General features: G+C 46.8%; 1 protein-coding gene across 1 annotated transcript; it reads right to left on the bottom strand.

Annotated features, from left to right (window-relative positions):
• LOC149341975 (arylsulfatase B-like) lies at positions 1-27452 on the bottom strand. Its single transcript, XM_089544281.1, has 11 exons — positions 27402-27452; positions 24988-25163; positions 17925-18084; positions 16030-16142; positions 12862-12972; positions 11181-11303; positions 9377-9503; positions 7318-7611; positions 3117-3366; positions 1538-1724; positions 1-282 (listed from the first exon to the last, which is right to left on the bottom strand). The coding sequence occupies exons 2-11, from the start codon at positions 25102-25104 to the stop codon at positions 154-156; spliced, it is 1611 nt and encodes a 536-aa protein (XP_089400407.1). The 5' UTR covers positions 25105-25163; positions 27402-27452; the 3' UTR covers positions 1-153.
• Positions 27453-27953: the final 501 nt, after the last annotated feature.

Genomic DNA, 27953 nt, shown 5'->3' on the forward strand with positions numbered 1-27953 from the left:
TATACTAAACAAAACAAAGCACTTTTATTGCGGTAAACAATTCGAAGAATGTACACATCCAAGAAGATGGAAGGCCATCAGTGCTGTATATCTAAAAAAAAAAGAAATAAATATGTACAGAGTTGTGGCTTGGTCGAGAAACCCGCTGAGTTGCTAATCAAGCCAGGGAGACCAGACTCCGCCGAAGTTCTCAGGATAAGAGCGTGGATCATTCGGTTGATTCCGAGGCGGCACCATGTCAGACATATAGGCGTTCAGCCTTTTAAAAAGAGAGCGCAGTACCTGGGAAATTATGAAAATCGCTCATTAAGGCAAAGCAGTCAGTCAGTTCTGTGAGAACAAATGCTCTGATACTTGCAGTACGTATTTTAATGCCTATGAGGACAAGGTTAAGAATGGTCTGCTTCGTCGCTTAATTGGCGCGAAAAATCTCGGGATAATTGTTGTAAATGTATCTTCCAAGAAAGGTGTTGAACATTCAGCACGCATTCGTTTTCCTTTTTTTTTGTACATGGCGCTAAATCTATCCACTCTTCCTGTCCCCCTTTTGTCCACCTCTGGAGTGAAATCAGCGTTTCGAAAAGTCAGCTTTGTAATTTTAGATGCAGAATTGCTGTTGTGAGGACTGAAATTTTTGATCTTAACATATAAAACAAGAGCAGGAAAAGTATTGAAAATGTGCTCACAATGCACTAATTTTAATCAGCAATGGTCTAACCACCGCCGTGTCTAAGCGCGAACGTACTACTTCACGATGTCTGACCCGCTCACCTAGTTTATGTGAAGCTTGTCCTTGAAAGTGGCCTCGGCAAAACCTAGCATTTCAACAGCCCATGCAGAAATAAAATAAATATTACCACGACTGGCTTTGGAACCCGCGGCGGCGCGAACACACCAGCTTCGCTGGCCACCGCACGAGGACACTACGCGATCGGTGCAGCCGATCAGGCCTCGCGTTAAAATTGCAACCCTCTCTCACGCTGTGCACTTCACGTCGTCGTCTTCATCAACTTCCATCTGCGGCGCGAACAGATCAGATCAGCTCAACCTGGATCAGAGCTTAACCTGAGTCTAATATTATCGACAGACGTGCCGACGACCCTGTAGAGCCAAACCATGAGCCATCTAGGGTAAACACAAGCTTTCGCACGTCTACTCTGCTTAGCTACGCTAATACCCTAACACTTTTTAGTCATTTCTTTTACCATGCGCCACAAAACGTAATACACGCGAAACAAGATACTCTGGAGATTGAAATTTTTCCTGTATTTTTATTGTTGCTTGTTGCAGTGCTGCCCTAGAAGCTTTAGAGTAGTAGTTTTTCGCAAAGGCAATCAGTATAAGTTCATTTCCTTATGAGTTGCACACAACGTTTCAGGAGTGTACCTGCACAGCTTTTGCTCTCCACAGGGTTCTGCAATGCTCACTCAGAAGCATATCCTGCGGCTTGGAAGCATTTGACAATGACGGCACGAGGCACGACCACTCCTATACGATGAAGCTCGCTCTGTGCATGTCAGAGACATGTGATGCTCACCTTCTTGTGCGTAGTGGCCAGGTTTTGCATCTCGCATGGGTCTCGCTCGATGTCGAATAGATACGGGGCCTTGCCGGGTGCTTCTAGGCCAGTCCCTGGTCCACAGTCAACCGTGGCATCCCGAAACAACTTTTCCGCGCCTTCAATGTCCAGCGGGCCGTACAGAAACTCGAGGGCCTTCGCTGCCCTGCATTCGTGTTTTACAGCGATAGCTGTTAGGCGCACGTTTCCCGGTTCTGCGGCGTCGGCGCCGTTGGCGTAACACGAAGGAGGAACGAGAAGCGCAGAATCGTACCTTTGCTCATAGAGGGCGCCACTAGCTAGCACAGGGAACAGCGCTATCAGCAGGGCAAATAACAGTCGCTGAATCCCGTGTTACAAAGGCATAATAACCAGCGGTCAGTTTTTTTTAAATGAATTACTCTGCGAGGAAGAGCTTGATACCAACCGTGTATAAGTATAATTGGCAAATGAGCTGGATATTAACAGTCAGGAGCATTGCTTTCTTGTAGTATAACATGGGACGTGCGCTTGGTCGTTAAATTTGTGAAGGTACTCTTGTGCTGCCTGGTCCAGCCTGATCCCAAGAGCCGCTGCTCAGGTCATGACCTTTATTAGCGAAAGAAGGTAAATACGACGCCATGAAGTGTACAAGGTTACACGCTTTATTATCTTAGATTTCACTGCACGATAAGAAGGAAGTAATTCTACAGTAATCAAGTTGGTTTAAATGCTTTATACCTGATGGTGAACTTGTACGATACTTTGAAACGTGGATTCTTGGGCTATTTCACACATGCTACATTTTTGTTTGAGAAAAAACAACACAACTTGAAAGGACTGAGAGAAGACACTACACGAGCGGCCTGTCGTGTCTCCTGTACGTCCTGTCGCGCCCTCTTTTCTCAGAATGTTAGGATATTGTTTTTGGCCGAATTGGTATTCGCTTCACACTCATTTACAGCAAATGCGTTGCGTGGAAAAAGTTGGCGGGGGCTTAGCTTTGGTTAGGCCTACTAGGTTTCGAAAGCAAAAGCGCAGCGCCTCCAACTGAAGGAACGCAGTGCGCCGCGTCTACAGGTCACGCGTGGCTACCGGCCGCCGCTGCGCGGCGACTGGAAACGTCTTCGATAATTTTTTTAATATTTTGTTTTTGATGTTGTTGCGCCTGAGAGAAAGAAAACATAATCTACAGCTAGTATGACGTCACAGCGACAGTAGCGGCGCGGCAAACACACACCGTAACTGCAGCCGGGCTCTCTGAAGGAGCGAGTTGGTCGCCCATAATCTACAGCTGGTATGACGTCACAGCGGCAGTAGCGCCATAGGTGCGCGGCGCGGCGTAACTGCAGCCGGGCTATCTGAAGGAGCGAGTTGGTCGCCCATATTCACTCCGCTAAAGGTCAAACGTAACTGGGGCCGGGTCACGCGAAGGCTTGAAAGTGCGAGTAGTATTGCTTTCGCAATAAAAAAAAAAAAACGGAGAAGGAGCGTTGTGTCCGTTTCACACCTCGACTTCAGCCCTACTCCGATATCACTCATATAATTGTTAATTTGATTGCAGTTGAAGATACTCTGCCTTGAATGAGCCCGAAGGCGTGCCAGATCGTCCACGGGCCTGTCCTTTCCCTTGGGCGGGTAGCGCTTGTTCTTGTGGCCGCTTCGTGGAGCCTGGGCCATGAGCTTGTAGCGGCCCGCTCTGAGCGCCATGGCAACGGACACGGGATCCACGTTGTGCAGGATCTCCTGGCGGGGGGAGGCGGAACCCTCCGACAGCGCTCGCCACATGTCGACGCCATCTGTGATTCCGAGAGACGAAAGCCTGCCGCCTGGGAGGCCGTCAGATGAAATTGATAAAACGGTAACGAACCTTGAATGCCGACCGGTTGGCTTTCTCAGCTAGGGCCCAAATTGTGTTGAGGAGAACGTTTCGTTACGGACACATACACGGACAGCAGCTCGCCCGGGTATTCTTGTGGGATATACAAGCGGTGATCCGATATTAATTTTGATCGGTAGTCAACGGCGTTAACCTCCAGGGCAGGTTGATAGAAATAATTCTTTCATTCGATTCCACTCCATCCGACATGGCCGTCGCACCATCTGCCCGTTCTAGGTTATATAGAGTTAGTCACGTCATTGCTTGTGTCTGTGAAGAACGGTGGATATAAAAAATGGAATAGTCATTGAATGCAACTTTTTGTATTTATTTGGCGCAGCGGGCTACTTCAGAGCCTGCTGGGCAGGGGGATGGAGGAGTTATTACGAATGGCTTTGGACCCATACATGTTCTCTCAAGCAACACTTCAGCCGGCGAATCTGCTAAAGTGTTCGGGCTGTCGCCTACAGAATAAGGAAGTGATGTAGTTTGTGTTTGTAACAAACGATGCTTTAATCAAGTTGCCACATGTTTTTCGTATTACAATTGCAGTTATCACATTTGATAACCAGCACCTACTTGCATTATCGGCTGCTCGTACTTCTCTTCCATCGTTTCTGCTGTGTTACTATTTACGCCTTGATGTGCATTTGCTCGATTATGATGCTATGCTGTTAACTTGTGCCATACTTGTTGGAGGTAGGCGTCTTTTCAAGCCGAAGTGTTCCAGTTTTTCGTATTTACTCCCGCAGTTGGTAGTCACAGAAAACTGTAGGGGAAGTCGGGTTCTCATCAGGGCATATACTCAAGAAGGCAACAATCTTTGAGGCCAAGAACTGGAGATGTTTATAATGTTGATCTTCGCTTTTATTGTTTCGAGATGGACATTAATTTAGTGACTATTTTAGATGAAAAATAACGTTACAAGTAGAAGAAAAAATAGCATGCCACCGATGGGAGAGGAACCCACGACCGTCACAAAGCAGCGGACAGGGCCCGTCCTGCTGGGCCTCAAGTGTTGTGCACCTAAGTAGGACTGCGAGCGGACATTCGTTGACATAATTGATTATATATACAATAATTTCGTAGGATTGATCACACTGTAATCACAACCTCCACATTTTCATGGCTAAGTGTTAGAGACTAATTAATCACACATTTATTAATCATGTCAAGTAAAAAAATCAATAACCAAGTATCGCATAATTCACATTGATTGCGTTGTTATTACAGCCCCAAGCTTTGCATGGCTAAACATGGTCACAATGTGGCGTTATGCGCCCATAGTAGTAGTAGTAGAAGACCTTTCTTCGGCCATAATTTACAGGCTGAGCATGTCGAATGCCTGGGCGACCAGAAGTCGCTGTTCTTCCTCCCCTTCAGCGCCAAGCCAGTCGAGCCAGGTGGTGATGGATAAAGAAAGTGGGGGTTAGATAGAGAAAGAGGCCAGATGGGGTGATGACTGCATTCATTTGGACGTGCTGAAGAAGGCGAGCCTCCGGCGCCGCGAGTGATGGATGAGGGGGAGGGTAAAGTCGTTTGTCGAGGTGGAGCTCGAGGTAGACCTCTTTTATGGTGCGGCGAAGGGTGAGTCTCCCAGCGTCCTCGGAGGGCTTGGGCCAGAGGATCAACGATGCCCGGAAAAGTGTGTCGTGGGCGAGCTGATGGGCCAGCTCATTGCCGTCAATCCCTGAATGCCTAGGGACCCAGCGGAGGAAAACGATGGAAGGCTGCAATGCGGAGACCACTCGTTCGACCTCCTGTTGGAGAGAAGGGTATAGGGTGCGTTTCTGTATGTGGTGTATAGCGGCTTGTGAGTCTGAATAGACTGTGTACTCTTGAAGAGAGGGAAGCAGGGCAAATGACTGGAGGGTATGCGCAATGGCGAGGACCTCGAGGGACAATGCATCCGGAGGGCGTAGATACGGCCCGCAGGTGTGGGTTTCAGGAGCGGGGAGGTGGGGATGGTACAGGGCGTAGCCGCAGGAATCTCGAGGAGCCACGAAGGAGGCATCCGTGTAAGCTACACCCTGGGTATCAAAGAGAGGGGAATGGGGCTGTGCGGCCGCATGACGACGGCCGGCGTGCAGGACGGGGGACATGTTGGCCGGGAGGGGGAGGATACGAAGATTGGGAGCCGGGTTGGGAATAGGAGAGGTAAACGGGGCGATGGGAATGGGCGAGATACCCGCTTGAGTCAGTAACCACTGACCCTGACGGGTAAGGGAAAGCCGGACAAGCTGCAAGTCACGATGGAGAGAGAGAAGAGAACGGAGATGATGAAGAGGCCTGTGGCAAAGATCTTAGCGGAAGAGGTAGTGATAGCGAGGTTGAGAGCTGCCTTGGAGCAAAATGGTGGTTTGAGCTAGTTGGTACATCTTTAAAATTTCACCAGCGCTGCGACTAGGAACAAGAAACAGAGAAGGAAGACAAGGACAAGCGCTTGTCCTTGTCTTCCTTCTCTGTTTCTTGTTCCTAGTCGCTGCGCTGGTGAAATTTTAGAGCTGCCTTGTAGAGGCCCACAAGGGCAGTCTCGAGAGCGTTGAGTCTGACTGAAGGAAACATAGGGTGCAAAGTACAAGACCTTATTGAGGGCCAGCGCGTGGGCAACTCGGCACGCTTGAGCCTCGTGTATACCTGAGCGCGTGTCTCTGACACATCTGAACATCGATCGCTCTCACTTCGCGTCCATATAACCACCTATAAATCGGCAAATACTTCGTTACAATCTTAGTATTCAATCCAGAACAATTTGAACGACGCTTTTGGTTTTGTACTTTAGATCTACTCTCACGGCGACTGAAGTACGCACTGTAGCTTATCCCGAGGGAGCGCCGTTGGCCCAAATTTCTTTCCTTGAGGTTATACAACTTTCGACGCAGTGATCCTTATCACTTTGCTTTCCCCATTTATGCTGGGCTACGCAGCCAGCGCCGTCAGTGTGAGCTCACCACTTACTGTTTCTGATATGTGCGTCGTCTCTGGAATGGATATCACTGCGCCACTCACCGAATGAACTAGAAGCCTCCGCACTGCCCGGGCAGCTCAGCGGTTATCGTGACACGCAGTCTACTCTAGATAGCTACACTCCGAGACACGAGGTGCGAGATTAGACAACCGAGAGAATAGTCTAGAGTCTGAAATGCCGACAGACTATGTTATGTTCTTCTTCGAGGCGCTGTGAGTGCGGTATTTAGTGCGATGGCCTCCGCTGTGTACCTGGAGGCGTCTTTTGTGAAACCATTTGAAAACGATGCGAAGGAACATTTCACATTTGAAAACAACTAAAATCGAAGGGTATTCAAGTAGTATCACGCGTGTTTCAGCGTTAAATGCGAAATGAGTCATGCCGATGTATAAATGGTCTAATGGGCAATGTATTACATTTAATGAGTCATACTACCCACCAATGTGACGAAGAGGTCACATAGCTCAACGGGGGCGACTCACTGGTCTATGAATGATCTGTGGTTAACTACAACGTCCGCTGTATCATTCTTCCGTCGCTCGCCCGTACTCTAGAACAGCCCTACACACGGAATAACTATAATCACCTGGCCATCTTCATTTTAAATTATATATAGCATCCATATTTAATGGTTCAAATATTTACTCAAATTTATTTCATTCCTGTACCCATCTCTTATGTAATGCCCTCAATTTGGGGATGTTTCACGTAATGAAATGAAGTGACCCATCGACCAGTGGGTAAAATAATAATTGGTGACATCGCTGATGGTCACTTGACGGCGACATTTCGTGCTAACAAGGCTCCGTCTCGACGACACGCTTTCAAGAAAAGACGCTGGAAACCCGCTGCTATCTGGATTTTTGACCATTGCCGCCTCCATGTGTCCTCTTTAAGTAAGCTTTCAGAACGAGCAGTTCTTGCAACGCTCACCTGCGGCAGAGTAGAGTGTAGGCAGCCAGTCAACAATATGCATCATCTGGCGGGAGACCCGTCGGCGCTGCTTAAGTCGCGTGCTCCACACAAAAGCTGGTGCGCGGAGGCCGCCTTCCCAGAGGGTGGCCTTGCTGCCACGCAGCGGCCAATTGTTGGCGCCACGGGCTTGGTCGTCTAACAGGGGGCCGCCGTTGTCCGAGCTGAACACGATGATGGTGTCATTGAGCATGCCTCTCCTCCTGAGGGCCTCCACCACTGCACCCACAGACTCGTCCAACGCGTCCACCATACCTGGGAATAAGGAGAAGAGACTTCACCTCAGTGGCTTCACTTCTGGAAGTCAGAAGAAAAGGGGAGGGGTTTTGCTCGGTAGATCTGCGTGGGCCTGATGATATTGTGTCTGTTTTTACGAAGGGCACATAGACAAGAACTGTATTGCGTGACACTGAAAACTTGGAGAGCAGAGACGAGTAGAAGCCAAGCGAGAGAAAATGTCTTAGGTGTCTGAGAGCCAATGGTAGTGACGAGCTTAGACAATTAGCTCCAGCAACGTGGCCATGATTGGCGCAAAGCAGAAAGAATTGGAGGTAATCGGGGGAACGCATTGGACATTCAGTACACTGAACTTGACTCGTAAAAAGGATGACGTTGGCAATTTCGTTACAAAAATGAAGAAGAGCAGATATTCATGCGCAGGCGTTGACCGCAGTGTTACTTCTCATTTGATGGTCGTCACCTAGGACATTTGTGAGGTCGTTATTCTGCCTGGCACTATCGCTTATATAGTAACATTGATTCGGTAAACAACAACTACAAAACTTACTTTAACCTGGATGCCAGCTGCAATTCTTAGTTCTCAGAAATGTTAAGGCACAGCATTCTCATGGACGCAGCCGAAAAAATTCGTATGTAATACTTGTTCTTATTACGGCATTCCCGTGAGATGGTGGGAGTGCGAAGGAGCGTTTTTTTTCGAGTGGATAACTATCTTCTACAAGGGCGAATTACAGACTGAAGTATGCCATTGCTGAAAGAGCTTAGCTATCATTGGTGTTTTGTGCCACGTGAGTTAACCATAAAAGAAACTATGAGAACAAAAAAAGGAGAAGAAGAAGAAGAGGAGGAAGAGGAGGAAGAAGAAGAAGAGGAGGAAGAAGAATGAGGAGGAGCAGAAGAAGAAGAAGAAGAGGAGGAGGAGGAAGAGGAGGAAGAAGAAGAGGAGGAGGAGGAAGAGGAGGAAGAAGAAGAAGAGGAGGAAGAATGAGGAGGAGCAGAAGAAGAAGAAGAAGAAGAAGAAATAGACGAAGAGGAGGAGGAGGAAGAGGAGGAAGAAGAAGAGAAGGAAGCAGAGGAGGAAGAAGAAGAGGATGAAGAAGAAGAGGAGGAAGCAGAGGAGGAAGTAGAGGAGGAAGAAGGTGAAGAGGAATGAGGAGGAGCAGAAGAAGAAGAAAAAAAAGAGAAAGAAGGAGAAGAAGAAGGTAAAGAAGAAGAAAAGGCGACTGCTATTGCTTTCTGGAGGCTGCGTGATGGGACTCGCGCTTACGTTCAAGATAATCTAGGCTCTCCATGATTTCACCATCTGCTAGCACCTTTCTGTGAAATAGAAGGCGCAGAACGCCTATGTACAGTCGGCCACCTTTAGCTGGCGTTCGTGACGGCCGCGTTTTCCGTGCTCCTGCAGATTATGACGGAGCAAACTTGCGGAAATAACAAATTTGAGCAGAGGCTCACTAAGCCCGTGCTTAATATTTAGCTTTCCGCAAGTTTGCTTCGTCACAAAGCATAGGAGCGCAGAAAAAGCGGCCGTCGCGTAGGCCAGCTAGAGATTTGGCCGGCGTTACTGTCTTTGCAGCCGTGCCATTGGAATCCTGACTGGTCTAAACATAGCTAGGGTAGATTTTGCGCGCGCTTTCAGCGCGCATGCATCATTGTCCTATAACGTCAACAAGGCTTACGTTCTAGGATAATGAGCCTCGTCTTGAGCTGATCTCTTCTCCTGTGTTGTGTCTTCGACTGGTTTCAAGATGAACTCTAGAATGTTTCTTAACTCAATTACCTGCGTAGTACGTCCTGTTCTTGTCACCAATGTAGGAGAACTTTTTGACGTGCTCCTCCGGAGCTTGAAAGCGGTCGACTGGTCTTCCGGTATGTGGTGCGATGTGGCTGAAGTAGCCAAAAAATGGCTATACAAGAAAGGAAATAGAAGCTTATCAACAAAAGAAGACAGGCTAAGTTTGACAGAATTGTTTCTTGTTATTCTTAACTTTCATTGCTTACTGCTGAGGTAACAAACACTCCTTAAAAGAGCCGTAAAATTTCGTAAAAGACTTGCATGCTTCTGCTCGCTTAAGTCCATGTGAAGAGTGATCATTCACGGACTCGCGTTTTATGCACGCAAATAGCTGGGCGTTTTATCCGTGCTGTGACGCTTCTGACGACAGACGGCTGTCGGCGCATTAATATTTAGAATTTCCGCTTACACTCTAATTAAAGAAATTTTCTCGAAGCTCATACTAGGCGCGCATGCCTTTTAGGGCGGTTGTAAATGCACTTTGTAATATTTTAAGCCTAATAAAACGTTCCAGTCATATTGCTTGTACAGCTTTTACTAGGTGCAGGCAATGGGATATAAGTAATTATAAGGACTGAACAAATCCCTTTCAGTCTGACTAGCATTGGTGTAAGTACCCTGTAAGCACAGCGCAAGCAAGGCTAAATGCAGGACACTGAGAAAGAACATCCACTGCCTGTATCTTTAGTTAAATAGATTATTTGAAAAATACATTTTTAAAATGTACTTGCCGACCAGGAACATGCCATACTGCGCGCATAAGCAAGGAGGGAGGGGTGAGAGGGGGAGGAGGGGGTAGTGAGAGTTCGACCTCGGCATAGTGCCCATCTGTACAGGTCTCCAGGAAAGATGTTTATCCTGCCTGTCTATCACCGTTTCTTTCAAGCATCCGCTAGCTCTGGCTCTTATCGCGTCTATTATTTGCGCTGGCTATCCACGACCGCGCACGTGCAGAGGTGGCGGATACGTAGCGCTGATAGAAACAGTTCAGGAAGCTCGTCGATGTGTTGTTACTAAAAACAAAAACAGAAAGCACTGGTATGCAGAAAATACTTAGACTTGGTGCCACAACATACGATTAGCTTCTATTTCGGGGATAAATAGTGGCCTTCCCTGAAGCAAGCCTTGTAGGTCGAAATATTTTCTCCCGTTCAGCACTTGAGAAATTCGCGCACAGTCCTTTTGGCATGCGTGCGCTATGTGCTGGCCAGTGACTCTGCCCTTTAATTTCCGTTTTGCTTATAACTTTTTGTTAAAGTCGTCCTTGATCTTTTTTATGGTCGTTTTTTGGTTTTGTTGTCTCTAATGTGTTGCAGTAGTCGGCTGCACTGATTGAGTTTCCATTCCTATTGAGTGAGTAATAATAGCACTAAAACTTTATTAGCATGAGTATGTCTTGTTAATGAATGCATCACAGGCCTCCCGAAGCCGCAGTGGGCCTGATGGACATCGATTACAATGTATAATCTCGCGTGTCTGGCAGGATATGTTAGAACATCATAAGCACGAACATCAGTCCGAAAAAAAGTACAGAAGCACTCACAGCAATGAGTAGCAAATACAAACAAAAAATGCGACGCAATCTGAGCTACACTGACAGTGAAATGTAGTGTTAGGTAATTTTCATACCACGGTGCAACCAAGTCAACGAATTATTTATGACGAATAATTGATTCCACGGGTGACTATATGATATGCGTACACTCCATGTTTTTCATCAATGAATCGGTTTTTCTCTTGGCGCAGTAGCCTCTGTTACATATTCAGGGTGCCAAATTGCCATACTCACTTTGGACGTATTATGCTTTTCTATAAGAGAAATAAACTTTCTTGTGAACAAGTACGTAGCGTATGTTCCGTTTCCTCTCCAAGTCGGCACTTCGTTGTCTCTCAGGTCAAGGCCGACGTGATCCTACAGAAACGAGAGGAAATATATCGGCAAATCATTCTTTCAATCACGTTTTCATCATCATCATGTACAATTGCAGTGGAATCAATGTACTCTGGCTTGAAATCTAGTATCGAACAAAAGACATACAACCACCGTCGATATTTTTCTAATCCGAGCGTAGTCGACACTAATATTTAAGCGCATTTGATAATAAAGAGATAGATATCGCTCATAGCGATGCCGTATAGTCGGAGACAAAAGTCTCAGGACCGCTTGATCCGCAAAACAAAACCGATAGCTCTGTTATTTGCCCACTGTGGGAGATGTGGTCTATAATAAGGGAGTAATTACTCATTGACATTCACCCGAGCGCAGCCGTACGGCTACAGAGGAAAGCTATACAGCTTTCTCAGAAACTTCGTAGTAAGAAAAATTCGTCCTGGTCCGGGGTTCGAACCAGGGACCACCGCTGTTTAGCGTTACAAAGGAAAGCTGTGTAGCTTTCCTTTGTAGCCGTATGGCTGCGCTCGGGTGGACGTCAATGAGTAATTACTCCCTTATTACAAATCTGCTCCACCTTGGGGGATTCCCCTGAACATTTGACCACCAACACAAATGTGGTCTACAGCCACCGGCTAATGAGAGAGATATCGACTTATTTTACGGTACACGTGGTCCAGATACTTTTATCCCAGACTGTATGCGGCTCACTTTTTCTTTCAGCCCATGGTCACCAGTAGCCTCTTTTCTTTTCACGCCTTGAAGTACGACCGTTTCTATTTCGAGGACGGTGGCCGCGGCAGAGCAAATGTCCGTGTGTCACTTCACCATGGACTGCTTATTTGACTTGCAAATGACGCGCATTCTTTTCTTCGAGGCTTTTCTACTGCCGCGCCTACGATTCCACGAATTGGCCTCGAGCGTCGTCGCAGTTAAGAGGACACACCCTTCCTATATTTGTTGCTGTTCTTCGTGCTTCTAGGCCCTTTGCTGTTTGACTTGCTCTTAGCCTCAGTTTTTTTATTGGACGCACCAAGCGAGCACTTTCAGTGAACCTTAAACTGTAGAATTTGGTACAGTAAACTGTAGCGAACTGAATTTCTTGTGGACACTCCACAAAGGCGAAGATCAGATAAATAGTTGGAAAGAAATTGATATTTTTTCTACAGATCTAATTCATACAATTTTTTTGGACCTTTATAGTTTTATGAACGATCGCCAGCGATGTAAACGAACTTCTTCACAAGCGGATACGCCTCTTACAGCTGCGGGGGGTGTCGTTTTCGTAAGTTTCTCCAGCTGTTCATGCAGCGAGGAAATGGCCTTCTCTTTGTTCTAATGGGCCTTTCCTAGGTTGCTTAATTATGAAGACAACCGGATATTAATTAGCTGGGCGATGCCATAATAGCAGGGAGGCCAGAAAAAAGAATAATTAATGAAGCCACAATTAACCAGACGGTCTTGTTCACGGCACGATGGTGGTAGGGCAATCAGTTTTGAAGTAATGCCTTGGAATTCATTGGGGTTTACCCTCATTCATCGCCATAACGAAAAAAAAAAGAATTTCCCGAATACTTACGAATCCGGACGTGTGGTCGTAGTAGTCGGCTTGGCCGGTATAATAGCCAAAGAAGGAGTCGAATCCTCGTTTCAGAGGTGTATACTCCGTTCTAAAGAAACCTAGATGCCACTGAAAAAAAAAAAAGGAAAGAAGGAAACCAGTCAGCAATGGGCAGACCGCGCTGAAATAAAAATTGTGCGGAGGCTGAAGGGCATACGTTACCACGCGACTGTTTGTGAGGCTAAAGCGATTGAGGAGGCTTTATTTCACCGTCGAGGAGAAACTACTTTTTTACCAGAAGAGGAATATAACTAGATTAAAAATTTCTGGGTCTATTTTCAACGTCGTGCACGTTTTCCCAGAAAGTGAGGTTCGTAGTCTTTCTAAACGACATCCAACTCATTTATTGCATTTTATGTTTAACCTGAAATGCGCCATTAATGACGTTCCGTTACCCGCGTGACCAGTTGCGCCTTCCCTAATCTTACTGTAACGTTTTTGATGAAATTGCTTTTGGGCATATTTTTTTGGTCATATAACTTTAGGTACCACCGTCTGTTTGGCGGAGGTTTGTGATGTTGGCTTACTTAGCAGTATGAGACGCTTGTATAATCGCATCGAGAGACCGAAAATGATTTGCCATACGTTACTACGTACCAGGATTGCTCAAGCAATTGTTGAGTTTATTCTCGGAGGTGCGTCTCGATTTTGTTCTGCCTCTTAGCATGCCTCCCCCCCTTCCACACCCCCCCCCCCCCCTCTTCCGCCTTTGTAGCCAGTGGTAGCCAGACAACCAAGCCACCCTCGCCAGGACGTCGTTTTAACGTGTGAGAACAAAATTGTCGCCGCTGTTCAGCCACATAAGCTTAACCTAAGTACTACATGGAGTGAAAGTCTTAATACTGACGCTTTTTTAACCACGTGTTGGAACTGGACAACGCACCTTCAATACAAACGCCCCAGTTCATGATTGCCAGCTCTCCCCCTCGAACTTTGGAATGGAATATAAAATGTGCAATGGCTCATTTTGGCATATTCCAGACAGCCAGAAGAAACTACACTAATAATGTTAGTTAGTTGCAGTATAAGTCAGTCTATGCAAAACATCAAAGCGTTGATGTCTCTTAACAAGATGCACGAAACGTCAGGCTTAACTGGGATATAACATCCACGTGAGGGTGGGTTTTGCATAATTAGAGTGCATTGCAAATACGTAGCTGTTTAAAGAGGTACAGTGCATACATTAGAAGACTAAAAGATGCGTATAAAGCTGAATGAGAATTATGGTTAACATCAACTGTCATGTAAGAAAAAAACTCTTCATTAATACAGAGAGCTTACAAGAGAGATTGGTGAAGTCGTCGGCATAAAAAAAAAAATGCGAAAGGATGTGAATGTGACGTCGCATGTTAATTAGATAGCCTTTCCAGATGCCTCTTGAACGTGTTGGTTTGTTTTGTTTGTGTCTCAGGGGCCATTCTTTTTTTAAAATAGAGTGCTCTTTTCCCAATAAATTGCAATTGCTATTCAGCAGCTGACCTGTGTACGCTAAGCGTTTCCATGTTGATACATGGAAAATGTTTCCATGTTGATACATGTTGATACATGGAAAGCTCAAAATGTTGATACATGGGCAACTTTGCAAGCGTTCTGAATTTTTTGTCCCGATGTTCTACTAACTCAAGAAAATGCATTTCGCGTCGCTCGCATCCGTTATCGCTTCGTCGTCTTTCAACTTCTTGCATATGTTGCCTTGACGTCCAACCTTAAACGCCGCGCCGTCGCTGTCTGCGGTGTATACGCGACGCGGCGTTATCACTTCGTACGCTTTTAGCTTACCAAGAATATGAGAATAAGGTGATATGAAAATTTTTCTCCTCTTTAGCGTAATGCAAACTGCGAGTGCGGGGTCGCATTCCAGTTTAACAGGTAACCTGTCTATAGGCCAAGGCAGCCAACAGTATTGCATTGTTTAATCTAAGATAGAGTCTTGGTGAGCGCTCAGCTCTACAGGTTACTCGGGTGGAATTGAAAATTGCTGCTTAGATTGCGGTTTTATTAGGAGCTGGATAAGCTAATGAGCTAGCTTTCAGGCTGTGAAGGATTCATATTCTGGCTAGCGCATACTATGTAACTCTGAACCCCCCTTGCAGAAAGTAATATGAATTAATGAAATGACAATCCTGCTCTCTCTATAATTGCATGATTTTACTGACTTTCGTAATGTATTGTTCCAAGCCTTCCGCTCCGGATGTTCATGGTTTTTAGACGTCTATAGTATTGCGTAGAGATCGAAAAATGGAGAGAGTGAACGACAGCGTAGGTAGCAGACTACCAGAGCCGCTTCTGGTCCGAAGAGGGAGGTAGGGACAGCGTAGGTAGCAGACTACCAGAGCCGCTTCTGGTCCGAAGAGGGAGGTAGGAGCTCTAATTGAAGAATGAAGAAAAATATATCCGATACCTTTGTTTATTTAAAGGACACTTGATCACAAGAAGTGGCCATCCCGGTAACCTAAGCCATCTTCTTTGCCGAAGCCTCACTTCATAGTCCAGCGCGTGTGGCTAACTTCTGATGCACTCACACTTACTAGTTACTTCGAAAAGAAGCATGGTTCATCACGAAAATGCACTGCTTTCTCTGCTTGCTTTTTCTTGTTGGACAGAAAAGCAGAGCATGCATGAAGCAAAAGGTTTGGTGTTAACAACGAAGCAGCAGGAATTTCTGCGTTACAGAAACTTTCTTTATTATCCTCTGCATGCATCGGTATCTCCTTTTTTCTTTTCGCGGGTCGGATTCAGGAACTATGTCTTGTTATTTTTGTCGGTGTTTGCAGTTAAAAGTGAGATAAAAAGTTAGCGGACATCTAGACAATGCAATCCAGCCTGGGTTGCGATATCACAAGGAGCCCATCGAGGAGTTTGGTGTCACTTCCGGTTTTCAGTTCCGGTTTGGTGACGTCACATGACGTGCCATGCTTGTTGTGATCACACATCACGTGTCATGCTTATTTATACTTCTCATCATACACTGCGACCTGTTGTGATCACGTGACCTGACACTTGGCAGTGATCCAGGTGCAACCCCGGATACCGCAAAACATGCCGACGAGCTCCTGAAAATATGACCAGGGGAGCTTTATAAAACCATCGTGTTGTAATTTCATTATATCACACTGAATGCCTTACTTTACCGATCAGATGCACGTCGTAGCCTAAGTCCTTGAAATGACTGGGGAGAAGCTTCAGGTCCAGCGGAAGGCCCCACGGCTCCGAGTTTCGAATAATGCCCGATTGCATCCCTGCGTCAAAGAGAAAGCGGCCCTGAAAACATCTCCGCTTATTACCTGCGAATAAAGAGAATCTAATTGACTTAATAATCTTGTTAACCGAAAGAAGGTCTCATTTCATAAAAAGACAGACACGCAACCCAGTATGCAGCATTCTTCTGAAAGGGTGGAATGCATGCGTGTGGCAGCAAGATTTTAGCAAAATATTTGTGCCATTTTTAGTGTCCAGAAGCACTGTCAGACGGATTTCAATCACTCCTGTTATAACCATTTATCAACGATCTCCATATCATCGGAGGTGGCTCCAAGTTGCATAGTGAAAACCAGCAGTTTTGATTATCTCTTGGCCTTCGTGGAGCAAAAAATTATTTTCCACCGGTGCGACTTCAAAAAAGTTAAGAGCCATGTTGTCCCGACTCACTGCTGGCCATTTCGTTGCGCTGATCATCACGATTGAAAAGACTAACCAACCGTACTTTGTCGCGGCTTGCAATCCCCAAGTTCAGTTTATTTCTCTTAGGAGGCGTTTCCACGGAAGCGTTGCACTCCAACAGTGAGGCATAAGTGCCTTGTGCATGCAAGCATGACATCACGCGCCCAAACGCTTCTGCTGTGCCTCTGTGACGTTTTAGTGCTCAGCAGGTAATGCGCTTGAATTTGGCAGTTGTTTCAAACCTGAGTGGCCAGCATAGCGTGAGCAGGGTCGATGGGACTCCGCTGGCGAGGTTGTTTCCCTGTGGGCGTTAGATAACGATCTCCTATGCGCTTGACGGTGTGCGTGCCTTGGTACTAGATAGGTGCTTTTCTTTTCAACGCCCACGTTAATTGAGATAGACAGCCACTAATCCTTTTGTTTATTTTCTTCAAGAAATAATTTCCGCAGTATGCCTTGCAAGGTCAGCTAGGAGGGTTTCCTCTTGCTGTATGAATAGGTAAAAGTAGCCGATGGGCTGGGCCTGGTTTTTTTTTTTTTTTCAATTCACTTTTTGGCGCCGGAGGATCTCAAGAAAGTTTGTGTACTTCTGCATAATTTTATTGAAGTATAAGAAAAGAAGTTTACCTAGGCCACTGAAATGCTCTGATGCGTTCGGTAACCTCGGATGAAAGACTGGGCACCATTGAGCTCATAGGTAAGGACATATTTTGTGTCCATTATGCCCCAAACCATCTTGTAATTAATCTTCTTTATTTCGACAATCTTTTACAGACTAACTTCATGCATGGAAATGTTAAGCAAATGTTTGTTACATGAATCAGACGAGCCGGTTTGATAGGCACGCCTAAATTTCTCGCTTCTTATTGCGAGTCTGAACCTATAGCTAACTGCCTACAGACTGTGCATTACCAAACACGATGGTCCACGGTGCAGTCTTGTAAGAGCCCCTGCAAAACTTCTGTAAATCACACTCTTGTTAAAATGCTGTCAGGTGATTAGAACTTCAGCCTTTCGATTTTAGTAATTCAGTAAAATAAGCCGTTTAGCTCAAGGAATTTTGAAATGAATGCTAAAGTTTTGTTTGTTTCTTGAGACGAGTGCAAATTAGCCCCCTCCCTCACCAGCCACTCTCGATCCCCCTGCGCACACCTTCCACCCTCCAGAAAAATTCTGTCACGTGTGAAGCCTCCGCTCGGAGTAAAAACATTCAGCAGAGGAACAGAATCTAGGTAATCGTTGCGGGTAAATCTCACGGCTTTCAAAGAGTTGTCCTGTAAGATGTCTGATCGTCCCATAATTTTTTTATAACAAACTTTTCTGTCATGGCCTGCGTGAATGAAACCACAGCGTGTTCTTACCTGTTCTTATAGGATACAAGCCGGTGAGCAGTGCAGACCTTGAAGGCGTGCAGAGCTGCATGGTGTAGTAGTTGTGGAGTATGATGCCCTCCGAAGCCAGCACATCGAGGTTGGGAGTGGGAATTTGTTTGAAGCCGTGGAAGCTAACATCATTCCAACCCTGGGAGTTGACACGGTTCACAAAACTGTCAAGAGCAGCGCACTGGACACAGCATGCGTATTTTGTTTACATCCAAGAAATACGCGGTTCGGTAAATAGTCAGCCAAAACCCAGCCTTAAAGAATTAAGTTGCGCGTAGAATGAATCCTTCAAGGTTCCTGAAGAAACCTTAGCTCGTTCGCCTCTACGTGGCTTGCTCATTGGTAACAAGAGCCAAAACGGGGAGACAATTACTCATTGACATCCATTCAAGCGCAGCCATACGGTTACAAAGCAAAGCTATACAGCTTTCTCAGAAACTTCGCAGTTAAAGAAAAATTCGTCGTGGTCTCGGGTTCGAACCCCGGACAAGACGAATAACTGCGAACTAAGAAAGCTATATAGCTTTTCTTTGTAGCCGTATGGTGGCGCTTGGGTGGATGTCAATGACTAATTACTGTCTTATTACAAATCTACCCCACCTTAGGGGATTCCCATAAACATTTCACCAAGAGCCAAAACAACGTCATCACTTAACCGTTTCGTCGTTTTTTGTTGTAATGTTTATTTGTTACAAAATTAAAATAGCTGGAAGTATAGTCACCTAAGCTATTAACTCGTTAGCTTCGATTAAATGACCAGGACGCGGCACAATGGAGGAAGGTGACTGGCACCTAATCATCAAAACGCTCGTTCTTCTTGAAAATGTTAGTGCACATTTTGTATGCGAGAGTAGGTTGTTGAAATGAACACGGGACCACTGTCACCCGCGAAGACGTGAAAGATGTGTGCTTCTTTTTGCTTTCTTCATAGGACATATCAGACTATGACACGCCCCCCATTCCATAGCTTTTTCCAATGGAACTGCCGATGCATCCGCACGGCACGTACGCCCCTTTCCCAGCATCTCCTCACGCTTCCCCACCATCCCTCTGATCTCCTACGCCAGGAAACCAGAGGCGAACGCACCCTCCCGGGATACAGAGTGATTCATGCGAGTTCTACGGACCGAACACCACAGGTCTCGACATATATCCGATGGGACCTCAAATTCTCATTCCTCCAAATTCCTGATATACTCGCAGAGCATCTAGTTGCCGCCGGGCTCTTCCTCGCACCTACATTCCCTCCCACCATCCTCGTTAACTTCTACAACCTCCCCAATCAGCATTCCCTCTTACCCCACCTTCTCGACTTCCTCCAAACAATCACTTCCCCGCTCCTTGTAGCAGGCGACTTCAACGCACCACACACACAGTGGGGCTTCAGAACCACACACAAAGCAGGGCGTTTACTCCACGATCATGTGTACTCTCGACCATGGTGTTAGAATTCTAACACCATGCTCTCGACACTACTCCTTGCTGAATGACTTTTACGCCCCACTAGACAGGGTTCCTCCTATCACAGAGACACCACACCCGACCTGACCTTCGCTCTATGCATTCCACATGTTACTTGGCACAATACTGACACATACCTACTTAGTGACCATTCCATCCTTGATATCAACACACCCACAGAACACCCCCGACGCAGGTCGAAGGTGCGACACACTTCGTGGTCAAACTTTCGCCGGTTCTTACCCCCACCCCCATCTAACCCCTCCGACTACACTTCATGGGTCGCTGATCTAAGAAACACCCAGTCATGGGCCACACGTGAAATTTCCAATCCTACTCCCCGTGACAACCCTGACCCTCACCTTCTACGACTGTGAAAGCGGAGAAAACGTCTCCAACGCACATTAGCTGCACGACCACACAACACACAGCTCCGCAACAGAATAAAGCATTCCGCAACGACATTATCTCCCACTGCAAGACACTCGACACCGAACACTGGACACGAGCATGCGACCGCTTAGACGGAACTTTACATCAAAAATCATCCTGGTACCTTCTCCGCTCCCTACTCGGACCTCGACCTCATCCCACACCCACTCTCGAACGCGTCTTCACCTCCCATACTCCAACAGAGGTTTCCACTAACCTCCAACAACTTTATTTCGCACCATCACAGTCCTCTTTAAACTCACCATATCATGGCCCAGCTCTTCCCGCACTAGACGTCCTCTTCATGCACACAGAACTTGAGACAACACTCGCACGTTGTAACACACACTCTACCTCCGGTGCAGACAAAATCACATACACAACTCTCAAGAACCTTCCCCCCGAAGCCCACACATTTTTTCTTACTGTCATCAACGACGCCTGGACCTCTGGTACCCTGCCAGTGGACTGGACATTGTCCCTGGTCTCATTCATACCGAAACCCACCCTCCAGCTTCAATAACCTCCGTCCTATTTCCGTCTCCTCCTGCGCGGGCAAGCTCATGGAGCACATGGTGCTTGCCCGCCTCACTTCCCATCTTCAGGCCACCGACTATCTCCCCCCCCATTGGCTTTTGCCGAGCGCTATCCACCCAAGACCTTTTCCTTCTCTTCCAACACACCTTCTTTAACTCAAATGCGCCAGACGCTGGGAAGGTCAAAGCCTTAGTAACAGTTGACATACACAAGCCTTTCGACTACATATCACACGACCACATCCTCACCATACTAGCTGACACGCAGTGCGGACACAGCATGCACAATTACATAAATACTTTCCTCTCTCACCGCTCCGCCTGTATCCGCTATCTGGACAAACTGTCTCACCCTATCCCACTCACTCGTGGCACTCCACAAGGTGCCGTCCTCTCTCCCATTCTCTTTGACCTAGGCATGGTCCCGCTAGCCCGGGCTCTAGCCAATATTCCCGACCTTTATTTCGTCTTCTATGCAGACGATCTCACCTTGTGGGTCACCGTTCGCTCACCGGGAGAGGTTCAAACCACACTCCAACATGCACTTTACACCATTTCCTCACACCACTCCCAAGCGGGCCTACAACCCGCTCCGGAGAAACCTGAACTTCTACTCATAACACGCAGTAAATATCAACGGACGATGAACCCCTCCATCTTCCTCACCCTCGCCGGACAGCGCATCCCCTGCGTCGGCTCTTATCGCATCCTGGGTATGCTGCTCACCTCCGACACTTTCACCTCTGCCATCAATCAGCCCATACGCACATGCGGCTCAATCACACACTTACTCCGCCGCGTAGTTTTAAAACATGCCGGCCTCTCCGAGACACACGCCAGCCGCCTTGCTCAAGGGCTGGCCCTGAACAAATTCCTGTACTACATACCTTACTGCCCCTTACAAGTACACAAGACAGACTAACCTGGGCCCTCAATACACTATATAAAGCCACACTAGGACTCCCCCTAAGGCTTCCACAGACATCCTGTACAGAACAGGCCTTTTTCACCCTCTTCAAGCCCTCCTTAACCTGAACCGGGAGAGGCAAATTGTATGCCTGTCCAGCTCACCATCTGGGCAGTGGATACTATCCCAGACTCCCTACGCACATATCTCTTTCCCAGACCCACCGCTGTCTCCGATCTACCCCACTAACCTCCACCTCGCACCCATTCCACGCAACGCGCCCGTGTGTCTCCGCACACACACACGCAGGCCGCGACCAAGCTTACGCATACAACCACAAGCCACCCTTGGACGCTGCGGCGGTGGCCTACACAGACCCCTGTCTCACGGAAATCGCGGGCTCCACAGCAGCCTTCTTCCTCCACCCTTACCTCTCTACAATCAGCACTCAAACAACCGGTCCATACACCTCCCCATCCTCCACGCTCACTCTAGAAATACACGGGATTGCCGATGCCATCACACACTTTGCCACCCTACCCCCCGCCCCCGCATACGTTGTCTATACAGATTCGCAGGCAGCTATGCGTGCCTTCCACGAAAGAGCCTTCCCCTTTCCTACCCGATCGGCCTTAGATGCCGCCCTCACAGCATTAAGCCCACGACCGGTGACCTTTCGGTGGATCCCTGGTCACATGGGCATTCCCGGCAATGAGCTGGCTCACCAGCTTGTCTGCGAAACTACACACCGGGCGCCGGGGATCCCATGGACGAGCCCACCGACGGAGCAAGCGGTCAGGGCTTATAAACGCACTGTCTACGAATTCTTCACGCAGCAAAAATTGGACTTAGCTGATTTACCACCGCCACACCCATCCTTATCGATCCGTGAAGCTCGCATTCTTCGCCAAATACAGTTTAATCTCCTACATACAGCAGCCAAACTTTATCTGTACCGGTACACTTCCACATCTCAGTGGCCAAACTGTCCACACACATATGCAGACATAGAACACTAGCTTACACAGTGCCACGCAGCCTTCCAGTCCCCCGCCTATCCTTCTCCCCCCCCCCCCCCCCACCACCACCACCCAGTATTCACGTTTATCCTTTTGCGTGACGCACACTGTTTAAGCAAATACACGAGCAGAGAAGCTGGTGGTGCAAAACAAAACCAGGACTCTGGTAAAATGATAACATTACGCGTAAATAACACGTAAGTAAATAAATAAAGTTGTTGTATTCATCAATGTGTGCAACACACCCGATTTACTGATTTACTGATTTACTCACAGTATCAAATAAATAAAAAATAAATAAATAGTAATACAAAAAGCACCATGAATCGGGCAGCGAACTGAAATTAGATGAAACGAACGAAGAACAAACTTGCATGCAACGTGGTCAAGTGAGGCTAAGCAAGACCCGGCCGTGCTTAGTCCATTACATTACTGAAAAGCGGCGCTCTTTAATATTGCGGGTTCTTAGAAGTTTGGTTTTGGCATTCTAGAAAGATTCGATTTACGCATTGTTAGTGGGTAAGAATTTAGCAATACCGAACCGTCAACGTACTGCGATTTCAGCCATTAGTTCAAAATTTTTTGCGTCACAGAGGAACTGCATGTGCAGCTTGTATACATAGCTGCTGAAAACAATGTGAAGGCATGTAAAAAAAGGCTAATTCAAAACTCATTTGCATCAGATCTAACATGCCTCACAGATATCTAATTACAGCTGCGGCAAACTTATTTCGTCGTGCCAATTGAATTAGAAAGAATAGGCCTTTTAAAGTTACAGTATTCGCAGCCTTCGCACCCTCGATACAAGTCGTACTATGCCACAGTGGGTATGGCAATTTTCATTCCCTCAACAAAGCACTAGCCGCGGAGCGAACTTAATTTCTCTTCTTATGCACTGCATCAGTTGCATCACCCGTAACCGGTCCGCAAATACCCACAGCATGTTAACCATCGGACAGTAGGTGGAAGCTATTTACAACAACCGCTTACTTGCATCAGTCTCCACGAAGGAGTCATATCATTTACAGCCAGACAAAATTTTTTGCATCGGTGACTGATAACCTCATCTTCGTGAAATATGCACACAGTTCCAGGACTTAGCATAGGACTTAGCATTCATATACTTAGGTACTATTATTTACGGTAACACCAACCGCCTCCTTTTGTTTCTTATCATGGGCACTTAAAGGCAAACTCAGTGTAGGATATCTGGCTACTTCACAAGATATGTGGCCCATCGCAACAGGGAGAACACGTACACTGGTTTCTCCAATCTCCTCCCTCGTGTTGCGTCTCCGCTTCTGGCATACTGGCGCGAAGTCAAGGCCGTGGCTTCTATTTCTTGATTATTTATAGCGCTTAACCCATTAATAAACTACCTGTAGGGCTTTGTGTCCACCCTTGTCGATTGCGCAACGGCGGCAGTCGGCTGCAAGCCAACTCATTTGGCTTGCCTCACCGAAGGGCAGGCCTGCTTCCAACTCTTTGGTGTCCAAGCACTCTGGCACGCGATGTCTGGCTATGCGATTCGTGAAATCACTACGAATGGGGCGATAGGCTGTCGATGTGTACAGGCCTTCTGAAACTAACAACAGAGTGTGTCGCCTATTTTTTTTTTTCAACATTTGGAGCGGGAAAGAAAATACGATGAAGAGATCACACCATTGTTTGTCACTGGCTACATTCACTGAATGAGAAAGGCCAACAAGCACAGGAAAGAAGCAAAAAAAAAAAAAAAAAAACGAGTGCCCACTTAACAACGCTGCGCTTGCTTTGCGAAGCATATGCATATGAAAGCGAACAATTTAAGTGAATATCTAAGGCCCCTATCACGCGGGCACTTTCAAGGGCTATTTAGTCGAGGGTCTTCTTGTAGAACAGAGAATGGAAATAAGTTGTGCTGTGTTGGAGTTGCGCCAGTTGAGGGATACGCATGCGGAACTAGCGAATATCTAAAAATACGCCGTTTTCCGAGCTCAGATACGCACACAACATACCTGCTTGCGCTTGCTTCAAATTGTTAGCCTGATTTCACACCTTTCTTGCGTCTTCCTGCCTTCCCTTCATCGTTGCTGATGCGCGCGAGTTCAGTAAACATGAGAGAAAAGGCGCAGTTCGTCGTCGGAAGAAATTCAAGGGATGTTCACGTAATCTGACAGCAGTTTGAGCGGAAGCTGTTTGGTGAGTCGGAGGGAGGGGAAGGGGGGGGGGGGGTATGTATGTGTAGCGGGTGCCGTGAACCAGAAGGCAGCAGGGCGCATGGCCCATCATCACATGACCCCCGGTTCATGTCTCCCTGTCGTCGCATAATAGGCAGTGCAGTCGTGTCACTTGCGGCAATACTCCGGCACGTGTGAAAATACTTGTACTTTGTAGATTGGATTGGAAGACATTTATTTCGTCAATAAGAATATTCCTGCCAAGAAATCTTTAGTACTAATCAGCAAGCGGGCAACATTTCAACTGCCGTTCTGGATTTAAAAAGGTCTGACGAAGGAATGCGGGAAGCCGTAACAAATCCATACATAGGATGTAAAGTAGTGGTACAAGCTGGCAGTGTGAGCCTAACAGCTAACAATATGCATCTATGGCCGAAGTGGCTTTTACCGTATTTACCCGAATTTAACAGAGCCACTATTGTAACGCAGTTTTAACTACCAGAGGTGCACATAGCCTTGCATACTTACCAAGTCATCCGCCAGTATGAAGACGATATGTGGCCGAGAAGAGCCGACAGCATGAAGAAATGCCGCGCACAGGCAAACGATGACGAACATCTGGGACCTGGCCATGGAGCACAGCATACGCAGCAGCGAGTCTACTGAGCTCCAGGCACACTCAGCCACCGATCTTGAGCGCGAGGCTATGGAGGATAATACATATATCGTGCCGATTTCCAATACGTGCAAATGATAAGAGCAGCAGCTCGATCACGGTATACTGCACCACAATGCGCGCACTCAATATTCCGCTTTTTAAGCTCTTCCTGTGCCTAGAGGTCGGACCCCCGTGTTCCTACCGGCTATCTAATCTCGGCGGCCACAGAGTGCTCCTGTGCCTACGTTCACTTTCGGCGTGAGCCCTGCTATTCTTATGAGTATTTCCTTCGAAGCTCTCGGCTAGCTCTCGGCCTACCGCTTCTGAAAGGGACCCTGCCGAGGTGGCTCAGTGGTTAGAGCGTTGGGCTCGTGAGCCCGAGGGCGCGGGTGCGATCCTGGCCGCGGCTGCAGCGTTTCGATGGAGGGGAAATGCGAAACGCAAGGCGCCCGTGTACCTTGCGATGTCAGTGCCGAATAAGGAAGCCCAGACAGTCGAAACTTGTCCGGAGGACCGGAGCCCTCCTCTGTAGCGACCCTTGCAGCCCATGTATCTTTAGGACGTTAAACCCCATACCCGATGCCATGTTTATGACAGGACAGTTAATTTACTTTTTTAGCAAATAATAACGCCTTGAGAGAGGCTTAGTTGTACAGTCGAGGAAAAAAAACTGTGGACCGCTCGTTCCGGAAACGAAGCCTATAGCTCCGTTATTAGCTGCCGGCTCGAGACCGCACTTGTGGAGATGAAAGAACAGGATTGTTCACTTTTACATGCACAAACGTGGTTTCGAGGCGGCTCCTAATAACGGAGCTATCGGCTTCTTTTGTGACGCAAGTGGTCCAGGAACTTTTGTTGCTTTCTCTACATTATAGGCTGGGGTATTGCACCCTCTTGTCTTGCTTTCAGGAGCGGTACACTGCCGCTGTCTCTCAGAATGTCATCGGTGAAAGGCACGATTATGGCTTTTGTTTAACCTTGTCCGTCTCCACTGACGGGCGAACACGGATAACAGACAATGCAAGCATAGCTTAGCAGTTTTTTTTTACACATAGATTAGTTGTTTTTCGGTGAGAGTAGCGTCAGTAAACTTCGCAGAAATCGGATGTTTTACCAGCGTCCTTGCTCGACAATGTTTGGGTTAGGTTCGGAAAAGAAAACAAAGCAAATATAACAAATGGGGCAAGAGTTTATTATAAAATAGCTCTACACGCCTATTTGATGCTGTGTTGATGGCACTAATTAAGTCCGTGTCTAAGGAAGTTCTCGATTCGAGTTGGAATTCGGACGTCGAAACGACAAAAGCGAAGTGCACACCACCACATCAGCAACGGAGAAGCGTAAGCCTTTGTGGATGGGGACGTTTTTGAGCATGCCGTGCTTTTTACAGACATCGAAACACTAACGGGTGGCTGCATGGAGCTGTCTTATGGGTTTTCCTGATAGCACAATTAACAGTTTTTTTTCTTCTGAATAGTAGGAAAGTAAACCATTCGCGTGAGCAAAGCCTCAAAACTATCGCTTAGTTGAATTCCTTTCCTGAAGCCTGTTTTCTGATTCGCGTGGTTTATTGTGCCCTGCCTAACGTCGGACAGACATGTGACGCTAAACAAAAAAGTCACGTGTACCAACGGAATTGTATATCATGGAGATTTTCGATCGCTGTACGTGAAACGTGGTCCACGAGAACGCAGAACGGCATGCCGTTTACTACCCAAGGTGGCGTCACAATGACGGCGACTTTGGCCGCCTGGTCAGTACAAGAGGCTTACTACGAAAAAAGATTGAAATCCAAGTTATTGGCTTGTTTTTGTTTACGATGGCACTTTTTTGAGAACCGCCCTTGTTGGTACTCAAAGCTGATGGCGCAGCAATTGTGTTCCCTCTTAAGGTTACAGCCTACAGGTTACAGAGCCTAGTAACAGAACTACTGATAAGACTACACTTTATCATAAGTAAAGTTTTGTTTTCTTTCATAGCTGTGTTTTCTTCGTTGTTATGATTTCATGGATACTTGCTTCTTGCAGAGAAAAATTCTCACAATTCGAATAGTTTTGTCACAAGCACGAGCGTACTTTTTTTGCAGGAAGCCGCATGCAGTTGTTTAACAGTCATCTTGAAAAAAAAGAAAAAAACTTTCTGTACATTATAAACAAAATACCTGTTTTTAACTGTTCTTAAATAACATGTTTGTAAATAAACACGCTCAGAAGTATCTCTCCGCCATAAAAACGGTGCTCTTAAAGCAAGGACAGGACATAGACATGTAGGCCAAGAGACTCACCGCGTACGAGCTGTGCCGATGCTATTCTAAGAATGGTGTACACGGACTGGCCGTTTCTATGATCTTCGTTCAGAAAGCAGTTCCATAATACACAGTAAACATATCTAATCAACGGGACACCTGAAGGTGGCTGGAGAGAGTTTACCGTGAAGCCTCTACGGAAGCACTCCAAAAGGGATGTTATCGTATACTTGGCTGGCAAACAGATAAGAGGCGACTTGGTAAACGATCAGCGAAGGCCGTAGTAGGTGCGCTTTAACGTTCTTATCCTCTCGGCATTCTCATTTTCTTGGTTTGAAGGTAGCGCGGAACTGCGTTGTTTCCTGTGGAAAACGCTCAAGATGAAACAATGAAATTTTCACCTCGCCATATTTTCTTGCTATGGATAGGTCTCACTAATAGATGTTTCTTAACTGTGGTTGCATCAAAGAAAGAGCTACAAGTTATACAGTACAGCGGTAGGTTTAAGCGCCCCGCTTTGCCGAAAGTGCAGCGTCGTTGTAGTTGCGAGCGATAAATCAGAATTGGTCGAAAAGATGACCAAAAGGGTTG

Source organism: Amblyomma mixtum, chromosome 5 (assembly GCF_055824585.1).
Source record: "Amblyomma mixtum isolate Tamu chromosome 5, ASM5582458v1, whole genome shotgun sequence".
NCBI lineage: Eukaryota > Metazoa > Arthropoda > Arachnida > Ixodida > Ixodidae > Amblyomma > Amblyomma mixtum.

Excerpts from the sequence above, each read along its gene's own strand:
- LOC149341975 (XM_089544281.1), bottom strand. The coding sequence starts at position 25,104 with ATGCTGTGCTCCATGGCCAGGTCCCAGATGTTCGTCATCGTTTGCCTG. Across the intron at positions 18,085-24,987 it reads TCATACTGGCGGATGACTTG|GGTTGGAATGATGTTAGCTT; the intron begins GTAAGTATGCAA and ends GTCAACTCCCAG. Across the intron at positions 1,725-3,116 it reads CGCCTTCGGGCTCATTCAAG|GGCAGCGAAGGCCCTCGAGT; the intron begins GCAGAGTATCTT and ends ACACGAATGCAG.